Source organism: Peromyscus leucopus, chromosome 13 (genome assembly GCF_004664715.2).
Source record: "Peromyscus leucopus breed LL Stock chromosome 13, UCI_PerLeu_2.1, whole genome shotgun sequence".
NCBI classification, from domain to species: domain Eukaryota; kingdom Metazoa; phylum Chordata; class Mammalia; order Rodentia; family Cricetidae; genus Peromyscus; species Peromyscus leucopus.
In genome coordinates this window covers 12,041,518-12,065,128 of record NC_051074.1, presented here as the reverse complement: position 1 = coordinate 12,065,128, position 23,611 = coordinate 12,041,518, and the positions used below count along the sequence as shown (strand labels likewise).

The 23,611-nt window shown below is 35.7% G+C and overlaps 1 protein-coding gene across 1 annotated transcript in view; it reads left to right on the top strand.

Annotated features, from left to right (window-relative positions):
* Positions 1 to 12,123, top strand: part of St8sia4 (ST8 alpha-N-acetyl-neuraminide alpha-2,8-sialyltransferase 4) — a 97,178-nt gene extending 85,055 nt beyond the window's left edge. Inside the window, exon 5 of the mRNA XM_028879084.2 lies at positions 7,874 to 12,123. Coding sequence (XP_028734917.1) covers positions 7,874 to 8,156 — 283 coding nt within the window. The 3' untranslated portion in view covers positions 8,157 to 12,123. The remainder of the gene's footprint in view (positions 1 to 7,873) is intronic.
* Positions 12,124 to 23,611: the final 11,488 nt, after the last annotated feature.

The window sequence follows — 23,611 nt, the reverse complement described above, 5'->3', positions numbered from 1 at the left end:
TCAACAAATATTGTTCATTATGTGTCCATCTCCATGCTGTATTCATGCATGCTTACCATCTCTTTACATCATCATAAGATTAAGCTATGCTAAATATTATTAACTGGGTTCCAGACAGGTGAAGTGGCTTCTTCCTGGATTGATGGAATTGGATTTTACCATTATAAATATGGCCTTCTGTAGCATTTCAGATTTGGGTTGTTTGAAGAATGTGGGCACTGTATTGGAGGAAGAGTAATAAGCTGTTGGGTGAGGTAGAAGTGATGTGTATGGAGCAGTGATGGGACCTATTTATATGGATTATATGGGACCTGTAAGTTGTTTCTACTTAGAAATAATAGATAAATTATACTTAACTTTCTAAGTAAATTTTTGAAGAGAGCAACACTAAGGCATATTTGCTTTACATTGTAATATTTAAGTGGAAGCAAGGAAACAGAAAAAGGGAGGAAGGAAGGAAGATACTCTTAGAAGTCAGCATGTGTATGTGTGGATAAATTCAGGGGTGATTTTATTTATTTATTTTTCTTTGTTCATTTTGTTTTTTTCAACACAAGGCTTCTCTATGTAGCCTTGGTTGTCCTGTAACTCTCTCTATAGACCAAGCTGGTCTAGAATTCAGACAGATCTACCTGTCTCTGCCTCCGGAGTGCTGGGATTAAAGGCATGCACTATCACCTCTTTGCAGTGATTTTAAAAGCTGACCTTGCGGTGTGGATTGCAAAGTTGACAGATGTTATCTAGTTGATTATGCAAGCAGAACTGAAGACTATCCCACATTATTCTTTTTGGAACAGAATTAACTTCTGGTGAAGTAACAAAACAGTGATTCAGATTGGTCTGTACAATTTTAAGCATGCAATTAGAGTGCTGTGGCATATTCTGTATGCTGTGAATATGTGTTGCTCGGATTGGTTGATAAGTAAAACGCTGATTGGCCAGTAGCCAGGTAGGAAGTATAGGCAAGATAATCTGACAAAGAGAATTCTGGGAAGAGGAAGGCTGAGTTAGGAGATGCCAACCGCTGTTCAGGGAACAGCATGTAAATGGCACACAGGTAAAGCCATGGAAAACATGGCGACATATAGATGAACAGAAATGGACTGAGTTTAAGTGTAAGAACTAGTCAATATTAAGCCTGAACTAATAGCCATGCAGTTATAATAAATATAAGCCTCTGTGTGTTTACATGGGTCCGAGTGGCTGCAGGCCCAGTGGGTGAGAGAGATTTGTCCTGAGCGCAGGCAAGGTAGGACACAGGAAAACTTTGGCTACGTTAGAACTCTATAGTACTTACTAGATGTATTTATCTAAGATTCTAATTTTTTTTGGATTTCAGACTTGTGTTACCTTACACTTCATTATTTATTTTGATAGTTTTGTAATCAGGATTGCTACAAGTATTGGGGTCCTTGATAGGCTTGATAAGGTTGATATTTATATAGAAATGCACAACAATAAAATTCAATTAATAGTCAATTTAAAATATATGTCTTTTCAGCAACAATATTTTAATTTAAAAAAAAAAACAAGCATATTGCATTTTCAGGACATGAATAAATATTACAGAAAGGAAGTAGCCCATTGTCCACTCTTCTACACAAAGTGCAAAGTACATATGCAAGTATAAATGATCCCACTCTTCTACACAAAGTGCAAAGTACATATGCAAGTATAAATGATCCCACTCTTCTACACAAAGTGCAAAGTACATATGCAAGTATAAATGATCCCACTATTCCCATACCGAATGAAGAACTAGCAGAACAACATGTTGGTGCTGTCACAAGATCACCCCTCGGGATTGAGCTTGCACTATACACAGCTTTGAGGTAGATCATTAGAAAGCTACACTCCCTTACATCAGAGCCATGAATGATGCCTTAAAAGACTGGAGCAGCATCCCTTAAAACCTGGAGAAGAGCTTTGTCAGGAGAGATAGGGAATTGTAAAAGAGAGAGAGAGGCAGCCATCACGGAGTGAATGACTACAGTGGTCCAGAGGAGAGCTTTAAAAAAATCCACCAACATAAAATATGGCCTTTAAATCTATTCGGAATATACTGGGAAACACCACACAACGTGATTTAGCCTAAAGGATCACCTGTGTGACATAAAGCATGGAGGAAGCCAGGTACTGAGTAGGACTATAAGTTAGGGAATGTAAAACAACAGCATAAAAATAGCCATTTAACTCTGCCCAGAGTGAGAGCTGGGGAGGAAAGGGGCTGATTTCTTCCTGTTTCTAGATCTGTACAGCAGGAGTAACTACTGTCTTAAAGGGACAGACACCATACTAACATTTGTGACGGGAAAAGAAAGAACATTAGTTTTGAAAGATTCCTGAAACCATTGTTGTAATTGGTTGGTGGGAATCTTCTGATTTTCATATTCTTAACAAGCATGTATCCCAGTAACATCTAAATGTGTGTTCTGCATTTAAAAATTAAACAAATTTTAGTAAGTCTTGGAGAATGTCATACCTTGCATTCTGAGCCTAGTCACCCCCTTTTCATACCCATCCACATTTTGCCCTTATTTAAAAACAAACAAACGTAAACAAAAACCAAAACAGAAACAAACAAACAAAAACACAATTGAGTCCAATTTGTGCTACCAGCTGCCAATAGTTTCTCATTTGGGTGTATGAATTCTTGCCAACCTCCCTCCCACCATGCTGGAATTTTATCTGGCTTGAGACTGCACAGGTCTTAGACATATGGTCACAATCACTGTGTTCCTGTGTTCAGCTGTTCTCCTGTGTTTGGAAAACATTCTTTACTTGTAGTCATCTACCACACACACCTGGCTCTTATAATCTGCTTGCCCCCTCTATGGCAAATGATCCCGGAACCTTGGGATGAGGTAATAGGATATAGTTAATTTGTTTAGGGATGCACTTTCTACAGTCTCTATTAGTCTACAGTGACTAATTGTGGGTCTTTTTGTTTCATCCACCGAAAAAAAATAAAATAAAAAATAAAAGAACAAAAACACACACAAAAATAAAACAACAACAACAACAAAATCTCATGCAGTTTTTGAGAGGTGTACTTATCTATGGGTATAGCAATAAGTCATTATGAATTAGTTTAATACTGTATCTATATAGCAGAATAATAATAGTAAGTTCCTCCTTAGGGCCTCTGACTTATCTAGTCACTGGCTTGGGGCCCCAATAATGGTATCATGTATGGATTTTTATCTTGTGAAGCAGACATGAAATCCAATTAGAAAGAAGTGATTGGATACTCTCACGACAATTGTGTCAATATTGCCTTGTTGGGCATGCATGCCTTTCCAGGATGGTTGTTAATGTAACTCTCAGGGTTTACAGCTTAGTAAGGTGGATAATTACTGTTCTCCTCTGGAAGTGAGTGGAGTACATTTTAGTGCTATGAGAGCTATTCAGCAGAGATATGTTTCAAGGTAACAACAGCTTTATGTCTTCATATTCCATCAGTGGTCTTCAGAAATTATGTTTTACTGTAAAGTTATGGAGGGTCATCGAGAAAAAAATGGCAATAACCTGTAATGTTGTGGGTTGATGGACGACGTTAACCAGCAATTCCAAAATGTCACCCATTCCTTGCACTTGGGCTTTTTACTTCTTAGCCTGTTGTGTCTAGCAACATTAGAGGCTGATTTCCCCCTGCCCCTTGCCCTTATGTTTTTCTGTGTGTATTATAGGAAGCTTTTTTTTTCATATCACTAAAATAAGCCTTTGGTGTTAGTTTATCCATCCCACATTTCTTTCTCTACCCTGCCCTCCCATTCCACATACACTTTGACCCTTCCTGCTCCATTAGTTCTCTCTGGTCACCATCATTTGAGTGAAGAGCAGCCTACAGAATTGCCATTTATGCATCTGACAGAAGATTAGCATTTGGACTACAAAGAACTACACATCAAGAAAAGAAACAATCGATTTACGAATAGGGCATAGAACTAAACAGAGAATTTTAAAAGATGAAATACTAATTGCTAAGAAAAAATGTTCAAAATCCTTAGTCTTCACAAAAATACAAACTAAAAACACTTTGAAAATTCATCTTGTGCCAATAACTAAGATGAAAAGCTATGAAAGAAAACCCCAAATGAGGACAGAAGTTGCCATGGACATGGAGAAAGAGGAACAGTCATTCAATGCTAGTGAAAACTGTTACAGCAACTATAGACACCAGTAGGAAGGTTGCTCAAGAACCTAGAAATAGAACTACTACATGATCCTGCTACACCACTTTGGGGCATATAGCCAAAGGATTATATGTCCTACTTTATAAATACCTGCTCATCCATGTTCATTACCGTTCTATTTATAATTAATAGGAAATGAAAACATAACTACACTTTCATCAGTGATGAATGGGCAATGAAAACATGGTACATTTAGACAATAAAATATCATTTACTTGTTAAGAAAAGAAGTTATAAAGATCACAAATGATTGGATGGATCTATAAACAATCATTCTATAACATAACCTGGACTCAGAAAGATAAATATGTTTTCTCTGATTTGTGGATTCCAGCTTTGAATCTTTAGATCTGTGTGTTTCATTTAGAATACCCACACAGGTGAGACTTTGGTAAGAAGCTTTTAAGGAAGGCAAAACAGCATGATTTGGTTTAAATTCTTTGTAAGCTTCTTTTACATTTTAATGTCATTTATTAACTTCTACATTCTCAGTGATTTTTAAAAATAAATAAGAAGCTTTCTTTTTGCATTGTTTATATAAACATGACTAGACAAGTGGGTACTTAGTTTTTTTTTTTTTTTATCTAAAGTGATATAAGCTAGACCTCACTAATGATGTTGCTTCTCTGCAAACATTGCTAATGTTAAATTATTTAGTCTATACTTTTAACTACATCAATCTATTTATTTGGATTACAAGTTTCCAATACTCTATATTTCCAAATAGAACACATTTTTAGAACTCTTTGTTACAATGTCAATTATGTTTTTCCCATTAAGAAACTCTTGACCCAAAAATTCTTGGATGTTCTTACACCTCTGACCCCATTTAGAACCATTAGGTAAATAATTTTCTGTCAGCATTTCTTGTTGGCATTGTACATAATAATCATGTGGATTTTAAGTGTTGTGTTGCCATACGTTTATGTCTAATTATAGTTACAAGAATTTCTAGACACTTCTCATTAATTAAAAATAGAGCATATTTATTGATATGGACATGAATTCTCAAAAAAGTACTACACTATTTCTTGCTAGTAACATGAGTCTCATTTTAGAAATAATTCAGTATAACTTTTATTACTGCCAAATATTTTCAGTCAGTACCATTGATGGGAATAGTCATTGCTCAGAAGGACTTTGTATTGGCTTTGCTAAGCTTAGCTTTTGACAGTTGTCAAAAAGATTAACACATGCATCTTTTTAAAATCCTGATCTTACCACCTGACCACTGTGACTATACTCAGACCATACAAACTTTCCTGTGATAATCATATCATTTTACAAACATCAGCTCTACTAGAACACACAGAGACTCATGACAGTTAGACTTCTCAAAAGTGTCACGTTAGAGTTTAAAAGGAGATTCACTCTGTTTCCTGGGTGAATTTAACAACACGTAGCCTAGGAGTTCTACTTGGTTATCTACCTTTTGATCAAAAGAGGCTCCAGATAGTCTGCTTTTAAAAAAATACTTATAAATCATATATTTTGAAAACAAGAACACACAATTGCAATGATATAAGCTGTGCAACACATTTTTACATCTCTCAATATTTAGAGTTGGCATTCATCAGACAAAGAAAATTAGAAAATATATAGGCCTATGGGCTGGGTGTTGTGCTAGAATATACTCCTGCCACATGTAAGGCTCCGAGTTAAGTATCACTACCAACGAAATAGCAGCAAGTGTAAGATTAAGTGCATCAGCTTTTCAGTCATCATGACAGAAATACCTAACACGTTAAAGAAGGGGATGTTCATTTGGTTTACAGAGTCAGAGGTTCATCATGGTAGCGGGGGCTTGGCAAATCAGTTCACAGCGTGAGGCACCAGATAGCAGAGAAAGGGGAAAGCTTGTGCTTTGCTGATTCCTTCCTTTCCCCATTGGTTCTCTATGGATCGCTAGCCCATGGCAGAGTACCAACCAACTGAGGTGTGGGTCCTTCATATTAAGGAACCCCCCTCCAGAAATTCTCACAACCAGACCAGAAAGGACTGGAGCAGTGTCCTCAGAGATTTCAAACGCCGTTAGTTGGAACTAATGGTTCACCGTCACATCATTCATACTTGAAATAAATAGGAAAAATGTAGGAAAGTCTGGAGACTAAGAAGGTTGGCTATGCTTTCCCTATTTAGCATGTTTTGGGTCATCTTTGAAGACAATTATGTTTATAAGCTGTTGCAGTAAAATTTCTTTGCATTCAGTTTCTTTTGATGAAGCCATGAAGAGTACCCAACATTATCTCTTCATATTTGCAAAGCAAGAATGTTTCTAGAAGTTTGAAATGATAGTGAAAATAATCATTTAAAAAACACATATATTATGTATACTGTTTTCAAACAACACCAGTTTAAAGTAACAGGAAACTCACACTCTATCCCTTTCAGTTGTTTCCACGTGACACCATTTTCTTTAGGGAAATGAGTGTGCCCAGAAGCACTGGAAACTCTCTGCCTTCTCAAGGTGATGATGAACATGGATTTGCCTGCTATTCGGTCCAGCCCAGTTGACAACAATGGACCTGAACATTCTGAAACATTGTATTGTTTTTACAAGTTAATATTAGGAAATGTTTTTCAACATAGAAATTCATTTTACCTATTTAAAAAGGGAACTTAGGGCCTCGCAGATGGTCCTGGTTAAAAACCAAGCGGTTACAAAACAAAATAAAAAGAGAGGAATGTGGGAAAAAGACCTTTGGGAGGATTAGTAGGTGACAGAGGTGAGGGGGGAGGTAAAAGGGTGGGGTAAGAGAAAACAGGAGGGATATGAAGTTGCCAGGGAACATTTATTTTATCAATACAAATTTTTTAAATGTCAAATTGTATAAAGAATGAACTCTTAATTTATTATAAAATTAGATTTATTTGTTTTGTTATAGCTTCTTGTGTTTGCCGAGGTAATGAAATTTCTGTCATTAAAATAAGGTTTTAAGATGTGAGTTAAAAAATCATTTGGCATAATTCAAGTTAAGCATTCATTTGGCTCTTTTTGTGTGTTTGAGTCTGTTCGTGTGTATGCTTGAGGCTGGAGGTCAGTTTTGGGAGCTGCTACTTAAGAATTTCTCTCTCTCTCTCTCTCTCTCTCTCTCTCTCTCTCTCTCTCTCTCTCTCTCTCTGTGTGTGTGTGTGTGTCTATCAGTGTTTATCCCTGTCTCCATCCTTTCCTTCCTTCTTTTCTTGAGACAAGTCTCTCTCTCGACTCTAGCGCCATGAGGCTTACCAATTAGGGTGGGCAAGGTGACCATGAGGTTCCAGATCAGCCTGTCTATGCACACCGTTCCAGGCCTTTTGTGACTGCTGACAATCAAAGAGGGATCATTAATGCTGTGCATGTTCATTGATATTTACACCTTTTGGGGAAGATTCCACTCTGAATATTGCATAAACATTTGCCCATAATTAATCTGGAATTAGATAGTATAGAACAGAATTAACTTATGCTTTTAGTCCTCTGGATGTTTTTATGGACTCAAGAATCTGTAAGACAATAAACATCAAGGAAAACTTGGAAGCACAAATGTTTCTAAGTACATAAACACTATTATCAGTATTTGCTAAAACGTTTATTTGTAATTGTGCATTATGTTTGCTACATGGTATAGTTTCTATTGTATGAGCTATATATAACTATAAATTTTCTTCTGTTTTACTTTTCTTTTTGTTTCTCCTAGTTACTGGCTGACCAACAAAGTTCCTATCAAAAGACCCAGCACAGGTCTCCTCATGTATACACTTGCCACCAGGTTCTGTGATGAAATTCACCTGTATGGATTCTGGCCATTCCCCAAGGATTTGAATGGAAAAGCTGTCAAATACCATTACTATGATGACTTAAAATATAGATACTTTTCCAACGCAAGTCCTCACAGAATGCCATTAGAATTCAAAACACTGAATGTGCTACACAATCGAGGAGCTCTAAAACTGACCACAGGAAAGTGCATGAAGCAATAAAGCACATTTCGAAGGATAAAAACTGGATACACACTTTTTCTAAAGATGCTTCTGGAGATTTAGAAACAGGATCCAAAACGAGGCTGGGTTTCAGCATCCACCAATTGACTGAATAGCTGAAATGGAAGTCCGTGTGAATCCACCACCAGCTGATGAAACACCTGCTAAGTGCTCTAACTATAAAACATTCTGACTTCAAGGGTCCTAGTAAGTGCCACTTCCACGAAGAATACAGTTTGAATGTATTATCAGTAGTGTTTACAAGATCCAACAGTGCACTCATCGTTAATTAGCAAAGCAAATATGTTCATCACTGTGGGGCAGCCACTGTAATGCCAAGCACACTGGAAGAGGAACCCAGGAGCACAGCTCGGCTCTTGGGAAATTAAAACATCCTTATCTGCAGAGCTGAAGAAGAGAAGAGTTCCAACGGTGAAATCCATGAGATGAAGCAACTTGAGAAAATGCCTTCAGTCACAACACTGAGAATGATCGTGTTTATGTTTTGCTTGTGTTTCATTTGTCTTTTGAAACTTGTTTTGGTTTGGGCATGGGAGTGCTTAGAATATCATTTGAGGTACAGAAATGGGAAATACATATGAATGAGGAAAATAAACATCAAACAGTCCTTTCCAAAATTCTAATTTTTAAACAACAGTCACACCAAACTTGTTTATTTGTTTTGTTCTGCACAGCTCTAAATCTCTGGAATATCTATCAATGGTGTAGCAGGTACCAGCCAAACTATACCACTCAGTAATAATAAACTGTTGTAAAGGAGTGATACTTTAAAAATGGTGAAATTGCTCTTGGTACCAAAGATTATATCATGTTCCTACACAGTAAACCATTTCTCTTTCATTAAAAAATATATTATTAACATGAACACATCAATATGCTGTTACTATGATACTTGGATCTAAATATCTTAAAAATTTCAAACTCAAACATTGTTTTAAATTTATACCCATGACATTTCATAATAATTTTGTGGGAGCATGTTGCCCTGTAGAATAAATACTGGGTTGATGTAGCTGAGATGTAACTCCTAGTTCTATAATATTATCCTGGTTATTCAGATGCAAAGATAAACATGCACCACTTAATATCATTTAAAAAACTTCTCCCTACAAAATAACATAATTAATTGAGACTTGTTTTTAAAACAGATGATTAATTCAAAGCAGTTTGACAATAATATATCAACATTGTGCATTTGAAGAGAATTCAACTAACAAGAATTTTTCTGCAGTTAAGTCCAGTTCCATTACTACTCCTTTTTGAAAGAAACATGAAGTTATTCATAGAGTGACTTAGAATGATTAGATACGTGACTGAACTGACTAGTGGGCTGGTGTTTTGTTTCTTTTGAAAGCAGAAGCTCTGAATTCTCACTTCTGCTTTGGCCCATAGCAACTTAATATGACTTCTCGTTTCTTGGGGAAAGCAGTCTGAAGAAAGCAGAAATAGCGTGAAAACTGTGACTATTTTGTTTTTCTTAGGACAGGCAAACTGAAAATGAATGAAGAGTGTGGTTAAGGAGTACATATATGTTATATATAATATATGTATTCATATTATGGAAAAAGAATAACCACTGTACTGCAGTTACCAGTATTTTTAATAGGAGTTGTCATTGTTTTTCAAAGTTAGCAGAATCTCAGGATAAAAAGTGCATTTCTGAGAATCATGTATCTATCAGAAAACAAAATAGAGTGCACATGGGAGTTCCAGAATTAACATGAATAATCTCAATATACTTTTGTCATTAAAATCCTCATCTATTTGAAAATTTGAAAGCATTAGCTACATGTGATATGAATGTTAAATTTAAAGTCTAATTTACTCTACAAATGAAAAGTGGGTAATGTATAAAATTTATTTTGAACTCTGTGCATATAAGTGTTCCCCGAAGTACCTAACATGAATTCCATAGAAATACAGAAGTCACAAGTAAATTTTAACAAGTAAATACTATCTTGGCACTTATTCAAAGTATGTATTTGAAAGCAGCAACATATCATTTTGACTGCATTTTCAAAAAGAGAAAAAAAAGTTTCTAAACAACATTTAGGCCACAGCAAGCACACCTCAGGCATCCTCTGTTCCATGCATTTGGTGTTTTTCTCTTAGACACATTGGGTAGTGCCTTTTTAACGTCTTCACATTGACTCTTTACTCCCCACTTTGTGTTCTCTAAATGCTTGCCCAGTTAGGAAAATGATCAGCATCACAAGGGCTTCAGATTTGAAAAAAAATGATGTTTGTTCATCTCAGGGAACTTTCAATACGTAAGAATGAATTCAAGGTATTTAGTGCTCAAAGAAGAGATACTGTGTGAGACCATTTCATTCTCTAACATATACCTTTACATTTGCCCTCACACTTCATCCCATCATGGCCTTCTTACAGGGAAAAGGCGTAGAGAGTGATGAGGGCCAGCAGTTAGAGGGAGGAAAAGAGTTATAATTTAACACACATGATGGCATAAGGGATCATAACAAAATCAAATTATAAGTATATACTTGAAGTATCTGTGTTTTCCTTAATATGATATGCTCACAGCTTTATTGTTTTATTTCCTTTTTCATGATTTACTCATGTACCTGGGAATGCCCAGGCAGCTGACTGTGATATATCCCAGTCATTGTGGTAACATGGTTGCTAATGTGCTGTGGATGTGACTAGACCATGGAAATATTCTCACTGTTACTCAGCATGATCTATACTTAATAGTAAGTTGCTGAAAGAAAATGTGAATCAGTAACAGATTTTCATGGCAAATCTAATGATTCAGCCCACAGGAATAATGAAACTACTGTGGAAGTTTTTCTCACTGGGAGAAGGTGCTGGGCATTCGAATGTCTTCATGTGTTGTGTATCATATGAACTGTATATTGATTGTTAATGGAAATCTTTACATATATGCTTACAGAAATGCTTTATTTAAGAAGTGCTAAGGGTAGTATACATACCAACAAATTACTCAGCTACTACTCAAGAAGGGTGAGCAAAGTGATTTATTTCTAGTTGTGCCAGTTAGTCATAATACATATTATGTGATATTTGGTTCACAGAGTTGTTTCATGTGACTATTGTAAGAACTATCTATCGTTGTGGAAGGGGGATGGGAAACGTTGTGTATAGTTAGCTGTTATCTCTACAAGCTTGAAAGTTTCCCCGTTAAATGTTACCAATATACCAAGGTTTTAATAAAAACAGGTAAAGGTAATTGTATTTGAAAAACAAACTCCAAATACAACCCATCTAGAAATAGATATTTTATTTATATATGTGCTATAAATATATCTATATAGTACAAATAGACATGTGTGATGCATATATACCATGTTATATATGTATATCTGTGTGTACACACTGAGTCTGTAATATGTGCACAACTAGATGTGTGTTATACTGGTATCTTCAGGGTCTGCACTGTGAAGTTCCCTGGAGATCATGACCACTTTAAAAACAGAAGTTCTTTTGAGACTTCACTTACTACTCTGCTTTAAGAAAGACCTACTTTATAGCTGAATTATATGTTCTTTCCTAGAGTAATAGTAAGAGACTAGTATGTTCAAATCTTTTCAAACAAAAGTAAAGGGAAAAAATATGTTCAAGCTGGCAATGTATTTAAATCGCGATTTTCTGACTGTGGGTCTAGGCCGGGTGTTTCTCCTTTATGTAGCACCTTTTAAAAAATACTGTTTCTTTGTGTATGTAAAAGCACAAGTGTTTTAAATGTATATAGCAGGAAGGAAAAAAAAAGAGTTTACAGATAGCTCCGCTGCATAGGATAATTGCTACTGAGTCTTTCTTATACCATCCGTGGAATGGGAAAAGAAGCTTTTTCTGTAGGTTCATTCTGTTCAACACTGTTCACTGTCACTTGTGTATAGTAATTAGATATTCTTGATTTATCATTTGTACAATTGTAAAATAAATTAAATTACGTTTTTTCCAATTTTTCTCTAATCTTTGATACATACACCTTTTATTTCCCTCCATATGCCAATATTAGGTGACTGCTCTTATGAAGTGTTTACTACTGTTTGGTTCTTCTCCATTTAAGCCTCACTGACTGACAATTTTGGTTTAAACATTTATTTTAAATGTGTTCATAGATATATGAGTAATTACAATACCAAAATGGAAAACAGGAAGTCCTTAACAATTTGGGGATGGAATATTTTGTCTGTGGTTTTGAGTCTGGAACATTTCACTTACATAGGTCACTGCAATTTATTTCTAGTTTGTACTCCCACTAACTAATATAGCTGAGTCATTTAATCTCCATGGCTAATGTGATGCTGACTTTTTACACACAACAGTTCTTTGGGCTACCTGTTGACTTGTGATTTCATCTGCAAATCGCTGACATTTGCTTTTTGCCTTCCTGAGGGTGATTTGGACTCAAATCATTTCCCACACCTTTCAATAACTTACAAATCTGTGTTTTTAGATATAGCCTCTCCTTTCTGGAAAACACTTTAAAAGCAGTTTTATAAGTTCCCTTTTAACATTCTACAATTTTAAATCATTGCTGGAATCAAGGAATCATGATAGGTGGTTGATAAGCTTAGATGTCATTTTTATTTGTTCTTTAAGCTTGTGTACTTACATTTATTTTTCTAGTATCCCTAAATAATGTACATTCTATGTGTTCCTGAAGTATGGTCATATCACATTTATACTGAAGAAAATACTACTTTTACAGTCAAATATTAATGTGTGCTTTAATTTAAAATAGATTTGGGTGAGCCGGGCAGTGGTGGCACACGCCTTTAATCCCAGCACTAGGGAGGCAGAGGCAGGCGGATCTCTGTGAGTTCGAGGCCAGCCTGGGCTACCAAGTGAGTTCCAGGAAAGGCGCAAAGCTACACAGAGAAACCCTGTCTTGAAAAAAAAAATAGATTTGGGTGTCTGAAATTGTGATTAGATTTCCTATCATCATTCTATTTAGTATGCTATTAAACATGCTTTGAAAGGGACTAAAGCATGCACTTATACAGTTCGAGTATACACACAGGAGAAAATAAAGCATTATAATATGACACAGACTCTGAGGAACAAGGAAGCTAAAGCAAAAACTAAACTAATTTACAAAAGATTATGTTTAAACTGAATGAATTCTTATAGTACCTCAGGATTTATTAGGGTAATTCACGTTTCGCCTATCTTATATTAACAATACTTTAATTGTCCACTCTTTGGACCAAATAGTGTTCCAACTAGTTTATACATATTAGCTGACTGAATTTGAATAAACAATGTAAGACATAGGTACTGCAAATATTCAAATTCGACACATAGTATTTAAAAAATTATGAGATGTTTTCTAGGACATATGACTCAAAAGTAAGAAAATCAGGACTTGAACTCACCAAATCCTTGATCCCCTCTCTTTTTTGACTCTTGGTCCTCTCTTCTCCTCAGTGATGCTTCTTCATGAATAGCAGTGAAATCCTTTGGAAATGTTGGAAAATGTCTTTCTGCGATAGATGGTGATCAATACAGAGACCCATAACTGATCAATGTGCTGAGAGGAAGAGGCTACAGCCATAAATGGGACATCTGTGTCACAGTCCTTTATCTGAAAGCATAGGGATCCTGGCAGTAGGGGAAGCAGATGGATTCTTAAATCCCGAAGCAGTGTATGACTACAAGAAAGCAGTTTCTTCTGACATAGCATGCCAGTTGCTCATATTAACTCTTAGTAGTTGTGACAACAAATGTAAGACCTATTCAAGTTCGAGCTAGACCAAAGTCAGTATTCAGAATCAATGTCACCCTGAAGTCCCACTTCTAGACAAGCAACTATTGACTGTTAACTTCTGGGTGAGAGGGAGTAAGTTTTCTTTATTAAGTCTAGTTCCTACAAAGTTGTGCATGCTCCAGTGAAAAGCCTCCAAGAATATATTTACAGCCAAACTGGACTTGATGGTTGAGAATAAAAGCACATTAAGTTTTATGGATAGGCAAGTAGAGGGTTGACATGAAGTACCCACATCAGTACAAGCTTCGTTTTTCCATGTTCTTTGACTCAAATATTAGTTGTTTTAGCAGTATGGTCTTACTGTTAAGTTCTGATAACTTGACCAAATATCTATAATCTATGATGCTTGGAGTCTATGGGACCTACATCAATGGACAACAACCCCCAAAGAGGTAACCCATTCAAGGACTGAGACTTTTATGAGCACTGATGTTTTTATCTGTTAGCTTAGAGTATTTCATGGGGTCATAGTCACCCTTAATGAAGGGAACTAACACCGCCCTCACATAAATATATTTGGAAACTCTACAGCTGTAGATTAGCCCAGGATTTTTGGAAAGATCCTTAGTGTTATTTGTCTCCCCCTGTATTCCTCTTCTAAACTGGCCTTCCTTCCCTGAACCCAATTGAACCATCCCTCTTCACTTCTTCCTTTGTTTTATTCATATTCTATCTTCTATTCCTTAAAAACTCTTTGCTTCCGTGATTCCTCACTAATTCCCTGACATCTATTGGTATTCCAAATGAAACACACATATCTGAAGATTCAAAGCTAACATCAACAAATGAGAAATAACTATGCATCTTTCTGGGTCTGGGTGACCTGACTCAGAATCATTTTTTACAGTTCCATCCCTTTGACTCTGGACTTCATAATTTTATTTTTTATTATCACTTCAATAATATTGAATTTTGCAAATACGAAGTTTGAATTTTCCATTCATCAGTTGGTAGACATCAAGGCTATTTTCACATTTTAGAAATAAGATAATAGTTAAACATTCAATATCTGAAATTCCAATAGCAAAATTTAGTGAGAATTGAATACCGGTAAAAGCACAGCCAACTATTCATTTGCTCCCAGATTACAGATTTCTCATACTTCTTTAGCAAACACTTTATGCTCTAAACTATCATTCTAGCAACAAGTAAATTTATTTTTACTTAGTGTTTTATTTTCTCAAAACCAACCATTTTCTTAATAATGTTTTCATTTATTTTCTAAATTACTTTATTAAGACCAATTATTCTCATTAGCAAAACAAAACAAACAAACAAAAAAAACAAAACAACAAAAACTAATCCTGTACTCTGCAGATGACTGAAAGAGAATTGTGGGTACCAACCAAGACACAAAACCTTTGACATAGAATCTGTCCTGCCTGAAAAATATGCTAGGGCAAGGGTGGCATCAAACTTGTGGGACTAGCCATTCTATGCCTGATTTGATTTAAGAACCCACTGCACGAGTGGGAATCCATGACCCAAGACTAACAATGCTTGAATAATCAAGAACCAGAGACTAGATAGCCCAAGAGATCTAGGGTAAACCAAAAACTACTGGTAAAATATATATCAATAAAATAACAATAAAGACAATAAAATGACTCCTATGAATATCCTGCTATTCTCATAGATCAGTGCTTTATCCAATCATCATCAGAATGGCTTCTTCAGGCAGAAGGTGGGAACAGATACAGAGACCCACAACCAGATATTTGCAGAAAGATAGTATAAGTGAGAGGTCTCCATCAAATTCCTCCCCTCAGAGCTCAAGGAATCCCATGGAAAAGGAGGCAGAAAGGTTGGAAGAGCTAGAGAGGATGGAGGACACCAGGAGAAGAAGGTCTTCTGAATCAACTAAGCAAGGTGCATGTGAGATCTCAGAGACAGAAAAAAAAAAACATGGGTCCTATATGGGTCTACACCAGGTCCTTAGAATATATATTTTAGCTATTAGCTTAGTGTTTTTATGGGACTCCCAACTAAGAGAACAAGTTAGTCTCTGACTCTTGTTCCTGCTCTTGGGACTCTTTTCCTGCCCTTGGATTGTCATGTCCAACTTTCATATGATAGTTTTGTGCTTCATCATACTATATTTTGTTTTGCAATGTTTGGTTGTTATCTCTGAGAAGTTTGCTCTTTTTTAATGAGAGACAGAAAGGGCATGGATCTGGAGGGTAGGGAAACTAGGGAAGAACTGAGAGGAATAGAGGCAAGGGAAACTGTAATCAGGATATATTGTATGAGAAAAGAGTCTATTTTCAATAAAAGAAAAAAATGAAAAAAAAAAAAACCACAACTGATTCTGACTTAACTCCATTTATGAGGAGTCTCACTATTAAGCAGTGTTGCTCAACTATTGCTCATGCTAGCTTATATACACAAATCACATAGCTTAAGACATCAGTATTGCGGGAAGGATTAAGTTTCTGTTAGGTGTTAATTTGCATTTTCTACAAGTTAGTATTTTACAGTACTCTCACTCTCCAATTTCTGTCCAGCACTGCTTCCTCAACCCGAGGCTCCCAAAACCACACAGATGGGTTGAATCTAAGCACATCTGCCAGTGTTGCCAAGATGTAAACACACTCAGCTGGGAGCAGATGTTTTCCAGGAAAGATCACTGACATCAGAGCTGTTCAGCTTTGCCTTCTATGATAGTTAATCTTCATGCTTTGCCATAGTCCATTCTGTTCAGATAGATCTTTTGACTCTTAGGCCTAGAACAGTAACAGGGTTGATGTAGGCATATTCACTTTATATTTGTCAGGCACAAGTATGCAGATACATGTATGAAGGCTGTCCCTTGAGGTCAAGGTCTTTTGTTGATGTGCTGTTTTAATAAATCTTTACTTTAACTTTAAGTTCTTATTTACTGATATCTTCAAAAATAAAATATAAATCCTAGTTGAAAGAAAAAATAATTTCTATTATTCTATGTTAGTGGTATAATTCAAGTTAGTGTTTTTCTGTGATAGTCTAACACTTCTCTGTATTAATAATTCTAAATTTTGCTTTTTTCTAGAATATCAAAAAGCTAGATATTTTCTGGGCATGAATTTATTCTACAGACTCTGTCTACTTATATTTCTTCTAAGAGGTTATCAACTAGGTTGCAATGTATGTATTGGCAAATCGTCATTCTATAAAATTATTAGATTTATTCAGCATGTATAAGATAATAATCCTGTGAGATACTCTGTTAAGCATTAGCTGTATCACCCAACCAGTGAGTATTAAGTCAATCTGACAAGCATTTGTTAACTGCTGATTACACCAATAAAAACATAGTAATAGTTTTATATGTGTCACTTCATTTTAGTTGTTGGAATGACAAGAAACATAGAGTGCTGATCATCTATAGTATGGCAGTTGATTTAACAGGACAAGAAAGAATGAACCTTCAGAAATGATCTAAGACTAGTAGAACAGGACCTATGTTTCTGGAAGAGATGAACTGCATATCCCCTGATGCTTCAGATAGCCAGGGCAGAAACCAAGATCCTAGACCTAGGAAAAAAAGATATTTTTTTAACACAAAAGAAAAGTAGTAGGTGCTCTTCCATTATTATAAATGGTAGAGTATGGGAAAGAAATAGCTGCTAGCCTAGAGAATTGGAATCCCCTTAAGTCTCTCCTTATAAAAATTACATATTCCATTTTCACATTAGTTTCCTAGATTCATTTTTCAATTTTACATTTAAATAAAATCAAAGTTCAATCTAAAACAAGGAGTTACTATAAAAAGAAATTAACGTTTCTAATTATCCATTACACACATTTCAATATAATCATTTTAGTACATATTTTATGTTACCCACTTCAAGCAATGTACCATAATATAAAGTTGCTTGGTTCTAAGTAACAAAATTTTAAACAATTTTCTAGTCATTCTAGTGTGATTTTATGAAGATCCATAACTTGAAAATCTACCATCAAAAACTCTCAGAATATAGGCGTATGCTAATATTAATTTTGACTTGGTAGCCACTGTTTCTTTCTCTTATTTAGATTTCCTTACATATGTTCTCTAACATGTGCGTGTGTAAGACTTCACTTTATTTTTTTTCCTTTCTTCTATATGTATACCTTTACTGATCTTATCAGTTCTGAATGTTTGTAAAGTTCAGGAGAGTGAAGAAAACCCAGAGTAAAATCAAACAAGATAAAATGTACAAAAAAGTACAAATAAGTAATTTCATATTTCTAGGTTCCACTTAAAACATAGCATGAAGAGTTTTTATAGGAAGATAGCTTAATTGGAAATGTTTCTTGGAATATGAAGTGAGGAACCAGGCAAAGTTGACAGGATATGAGATAAAGACCCCATAAAGACATGTTTTAAATAGACTAACTCTATATGCTGGGATTCAATCTAACTTGAATAATTTGAGGAACTTCGTAATAAGATCTTGATTCGAGGAATAAAATAATAAATTGTTAGACCTCACCCTCCATTGGGTATCTTTTATAATTCCTTAAATATCTCACTTGATGTTTTACAAGTGTAAATTTTAAGAGGTACCATCTACTCTTTTCTGTTTGTTAAGACAGTTTCTGAATCTCAAATGAGTCAGGGGAAAGGAAACAATATTCAGGTTCCTGAATGATAAATCTAAGGCATGTTTCTCAATAGGTTTGTTCTTTCTACCAAATCTAATCTAATAACCAACTTTCTAATCTGTTACAAGCATGTCAAATTAACAGAATACCAAAGATGATTCTTTGGATATTATAACCCCATTATCTACAAACCAATTCAAGTTTGTTGCTATTCACATTATTCTTTTCTCACTCATTGGAGATCTCACATTTCTTCAAGAGTCTGAGCATTTACTGGATTTTTATTTACTAGACATTGAATGCCACAATTGTGACCTCAGATTTATTTCTGGAATGAATCCACAAGAGATACTGAATGAATCTTCTGGGTTTCATACTTACTCTCCTTTCTATAAATTTCACAATGTAAACTACGTTCTTGTTACCATTAAGAAGTGCCGATTACCTCTGCCAGAATGAGAACTCTTTTTCCTTGACTAATGACTCGCTGTCATGAAGAAACCCAGCTTAATGAAGCTGTGATCTTAGATTTAACTTCAGTGAGATATTTATTGTGTGCCTTGAAAAAATCAGAACATCCAATCTAATAGAGTTTGAGTTATGAAGACAAGAAACAAACTTCCAGAAATGAATTGCCAAAAGTAATAAGAAGATAGTAAATGATACTCTTATGAAGGTGTTTGTGGGACTGAAATTAGATATTGAGGCTGTTTGTTTAATGCCTAAACTGAAAAGCACATCCTTATAAACATGCATAAGGTTTTGACCATGACCTCTCCTTCTGCTGAGCAGTTAAGACTTCATTCCATTAACATCAAGAAAACTTTGTTCATACTTTATGAAGACAGAGCAAAGGAAGAGGAAGACTGTTAATTGGGAAAACAAAACTATCAGTGAAAATGTTCCAACCTGACCTTAGTAGTTACTGCAATAATATGAGTAGCTGACAATCAGATAACTGCAGAGAGAAGAGTAAATGACAGGAAAAGTACAAGTAGGTGGGACCAACAGGACAAAGTTGATTTTACCTGATCAGACATAAAAATAATTAGGTTCTACTGGGAGACCTATTTGTCTCTTTATTTTCCTTCTTTCCTTTCTTCCTTTTTTAAATTTCTTGTAAAGCAAATAAATTATTTAATTAATATAAATATTAATATATGCATATTAATGAAATTGACCCTTGTGTTGTTATCATCTGTGCCCTGCTGCTATGATAAAACACCATGATCAAAAGCAGCTTGGAGATGAAAAGGCTTATTTAACCACATACTTTCAAGTAACAGTTCATCCTCAAGAAAAACCAAGGCAAGAACTCAAGCAATATATGAAAGCAGAAATCATAGAGAAACATTGTTTACTGGCTTGCTCTCAAAATCATGTTCATCTACTTTGTTATACAGCTCAGGTCCATCCACCTAGGGATAGTACTGCCCAAAATGGACTTTGGCCTCCTACAGAAAATAGAAATCAAGAAAATGTAACATACTCGTGCCTACAAGCCATTATGATGGGGGCAATTCTTCAACCGAGGTGCCTTCTTTCCGCACATGTCAAGATTAGCCATTACAAATAAGGAGGTCAGGCAATATTGAGCAAATTTGAAACCAGTGAGAACTCTTGAAAACTATTTTACTCACTCCAGTCAAGACATAATAATGACACAGAAGTTAGTGCTGTTGGTAACTGAGGAGAGATGGGGTAGATAGCTGATGCACATTCTCAGAACTTTAGCGTCAATTGCTTTTGATAGAAATTTTGATGTAATTGTGAGAGAGGTGAATGGATGATGATTGATGATTCAGCTTTGCAGTGAGCATTTGGGAGGATTAAATTAAGATGACAGTTGGAAATGCGAGCATGAACCTTAGGAGGAAAATAGGACCACTTAACTGACATGGTAGAGGACAGATACAGTTGTCAGTGGTTTAAGGCTCGCCTCGCCTGGAAAGAGATGTCTTACCAAATATCAGGCCCTCCCATACTCAGTGACAGCCTAAGACACGAACATGGAATCACAACATCAGTGTCAGTATAAGATAATTAAAATAGACTCCACACATTTTGAGCTCCTATATGTCTTCATGAGATTAGCTAGAAACTCCATTAGAGTGTGGTATTCCTTTCTGTCTAGTCATTCTTCTTCCCCTTATAGTTCATTGGCATCATTGCCTAATCAAACTGACATCAAGTTCTATGGCAGTACCTGCTTCAAGAGACTCTAGATTATGTTTGGTGCTGTAGATAGATAAAAAATAAAATTTTAAAAATGTTAACTAGCAGGAAAGAGGCTTGATGTCATTGCTCTTAGTAGGAAGAGAAACTATCTCTGGGCACAAACTGGAATTGAGTTGTTAAAAAGTTTCATACATAGGCTCCTGTGATGCCCTACTCAACCTCCCCATGTGGCCAATTTCTGCACTTACTCTGCAGGAATTAGTCTGGTGAGTTCACCTGACCCTCCCCATCCATCCCTAATCCACCTTCCTCAACTTACCAGATCCAGCATGGGTCCTACATCCAGTGCTCTCTGCCTAGTAGTCACTCCTACCTGCTCTGCAAATAACTTCTACACTTCCACCAGAACTCACCATGCCTGAAGAGACAAACAAGCCCCTCCCATACCACATCCAACCTCTCTGCCCATCCAGATCCTGTACATCCTCTTAGGTCAAACTAGGTGAGTCTGCCTAAGCTCTCCTCCACTCCCCCTCCCTCATCGGCCATATGTAACTTCAGTACTATATACAATGCCTAGACCTAATCTGGCCACCTGTCTGCCCAGCAAGCAATATCTAAGCTTGTACTAGGACATGCACTGTCTGTACCCAACAGACAGTCCTCTACCTTATGACACATCCAGACTTTGCACCCAGTCAAATCTACTCCCATTCTCTAGGCTTAGACAAAGGAACACACCCTGTATATCAGCCCAGTTCCTTCTATCTACCTGACTTCATTCCACCCATGCCATTTACAAATTCTGCTCTCAAATTACCTGCACATGCTATTTTCTGCCCCAACATGCTCCATCCTTATCACACTTAGAACTAATAAAAGAAGTCCACATGTTAACATCTCATGTCAAAAAATACAAATAGTATGAATGATCATACCAGCATCTTCTTTCCAAAACATGCCAGTCCTATAGAAATGTTTGCCAACAAAAATCCACTGCATGAATCCCAGCACAAGAAATTGAAAAGAAAAACCATAAACTCCATAAAAAAAATCAAGGAGTTTTAAGAAAACACAAAGAAACAACTCAATGAAATCAAGGAGAAAGAATTGAAGAAGAATAATTGTCTGAGTGATCCCCAAGACAATACAAACTTAAGGTGGATAGAAATAACAAAGATAATCCAGGGCTTGAGTATGGGATTTGGTGAAGAGATAGAAACATTGAAGGGAACTGAAGATGGAATTAAAAATTCAACAACCTAAATATAAAATTCAAAGATGAGTCTCATGAGTAAAATGGATCAAATAGAGGATAGAATATCAAGACTCGGAGATATAGGTTCTAGACCAAATAGGCAAGAGTACTAATTGAGACCAAGTGTTCAAATGCATGAACCTGTGGGGAAAACCCCTTACTCAAACTGCTTCATCCATTAACTGCAGAAAGTTTTAATATTATCGCAGACTCTAATATTTGACATGGCCAAGATTTAATAACAAAATATAATATTATTGTTGAGAAAAGTTTTATAGTGCACTGAGAGTACTAGATATAAAAATGTAAAGAAGAGCTAGCTTCTCAAAGCCTACAGAATATAGAAATATTAACATGTAATTAAAACATGATAGAACTTAGAGCACTTCATTTTCCTTGGTAATTTACAGCATATTTGTATTTTTTCAATTATATGTGGTTTACTTTGCATGTTTTTTACAATGAAAAAAAAACAGAACTATAACTCATAATATACTATTGGATGTTTCTCTTATAATTATACTTCTGGGTGGTATTCCTGCAAACACTTAAATTTTTAAATTGTTATTTGATATTCTAGTCTATGAATGAACATTTTCAAAACATGTTTCTGTTGGAATACTCAAACTAAAGAATGCTTCTCTGGTGACATCTTGCTACCAGTTTTCCAGATGCAACACCCGCCTCTCTGCATGGGTCAAAATGGGCTCCATATGCACACCTGCACATCTCAAGTAAAAAAGTTCTGTTAATTATAGGTTGAAACTCTATGTAAGCATTTTTCTCACTGCAAGCATTTAAATCTATTTGCTCCAAAGGAAACTGGGTATCTCAAGGGGAAAATGCATGCAGGGTGACAAGGACTCAGACTGTATTAAATGATAGCTATTATAGATCTAAATGTAGTTTTATGTTACTCTGTGCCCATCACATTTCAGAAACTTCGTGGGTCTCCTTAATTGTGTTTCTTGGTGCTTAAACTTTATGAGCTATAAAGGAATAGATTTCTTTTTGCTGCCAGTAAGTATGTTCATAACTGAGAACCTTGCGACAAAAGTCAGGTTAAGAAGGGAAAATGCTTAAGTATATTTAATATACGTGTCATGTGACATAGTAGCCTTTAGAAGTGCAGACTCAGAGAAATAAAGAAATGAATTTCATGCTTAGGTTTGGTGACCAGTGAGTGATCAGCTCTGGAGAAGCCTTGACAAGTAAAGATAAGATGTTTCTTTCTTCTAAGAACAGGGAAGATCCCATTGAATGAGGATCTCATGGCCTGCTTCTAGAGAAACAATATACGGCCTTCTTAAAGGTTTATAATCTGTTTCAAGGGAAAATAAGGGACCTTCTTTCTGATATTTTCTCAGTGCTTCACAGTAACATGTTCTGAACTTCATCACATCTGAGCATTATGTACTGGCCATAGTTCACTATTTTAAATTTAGTGTGTCACAATTTTTTATTGCCTCTGGTTAATTTCTTTAAGTTAAAATACCCTTCCAGATACCTACTCCCAGCATATTACCTAACTAACATACAATGACAATCGTGTCTTAGTTCCAGGAGCAACCTCTTTTCCTCTGTCATCATGTTTTCCAAACTCTATTTTTATCAGTTATTTTTCTGTCTCTGTGCATAGTTTAGAGATACAAATTATGTTTCATAAGTTCAACT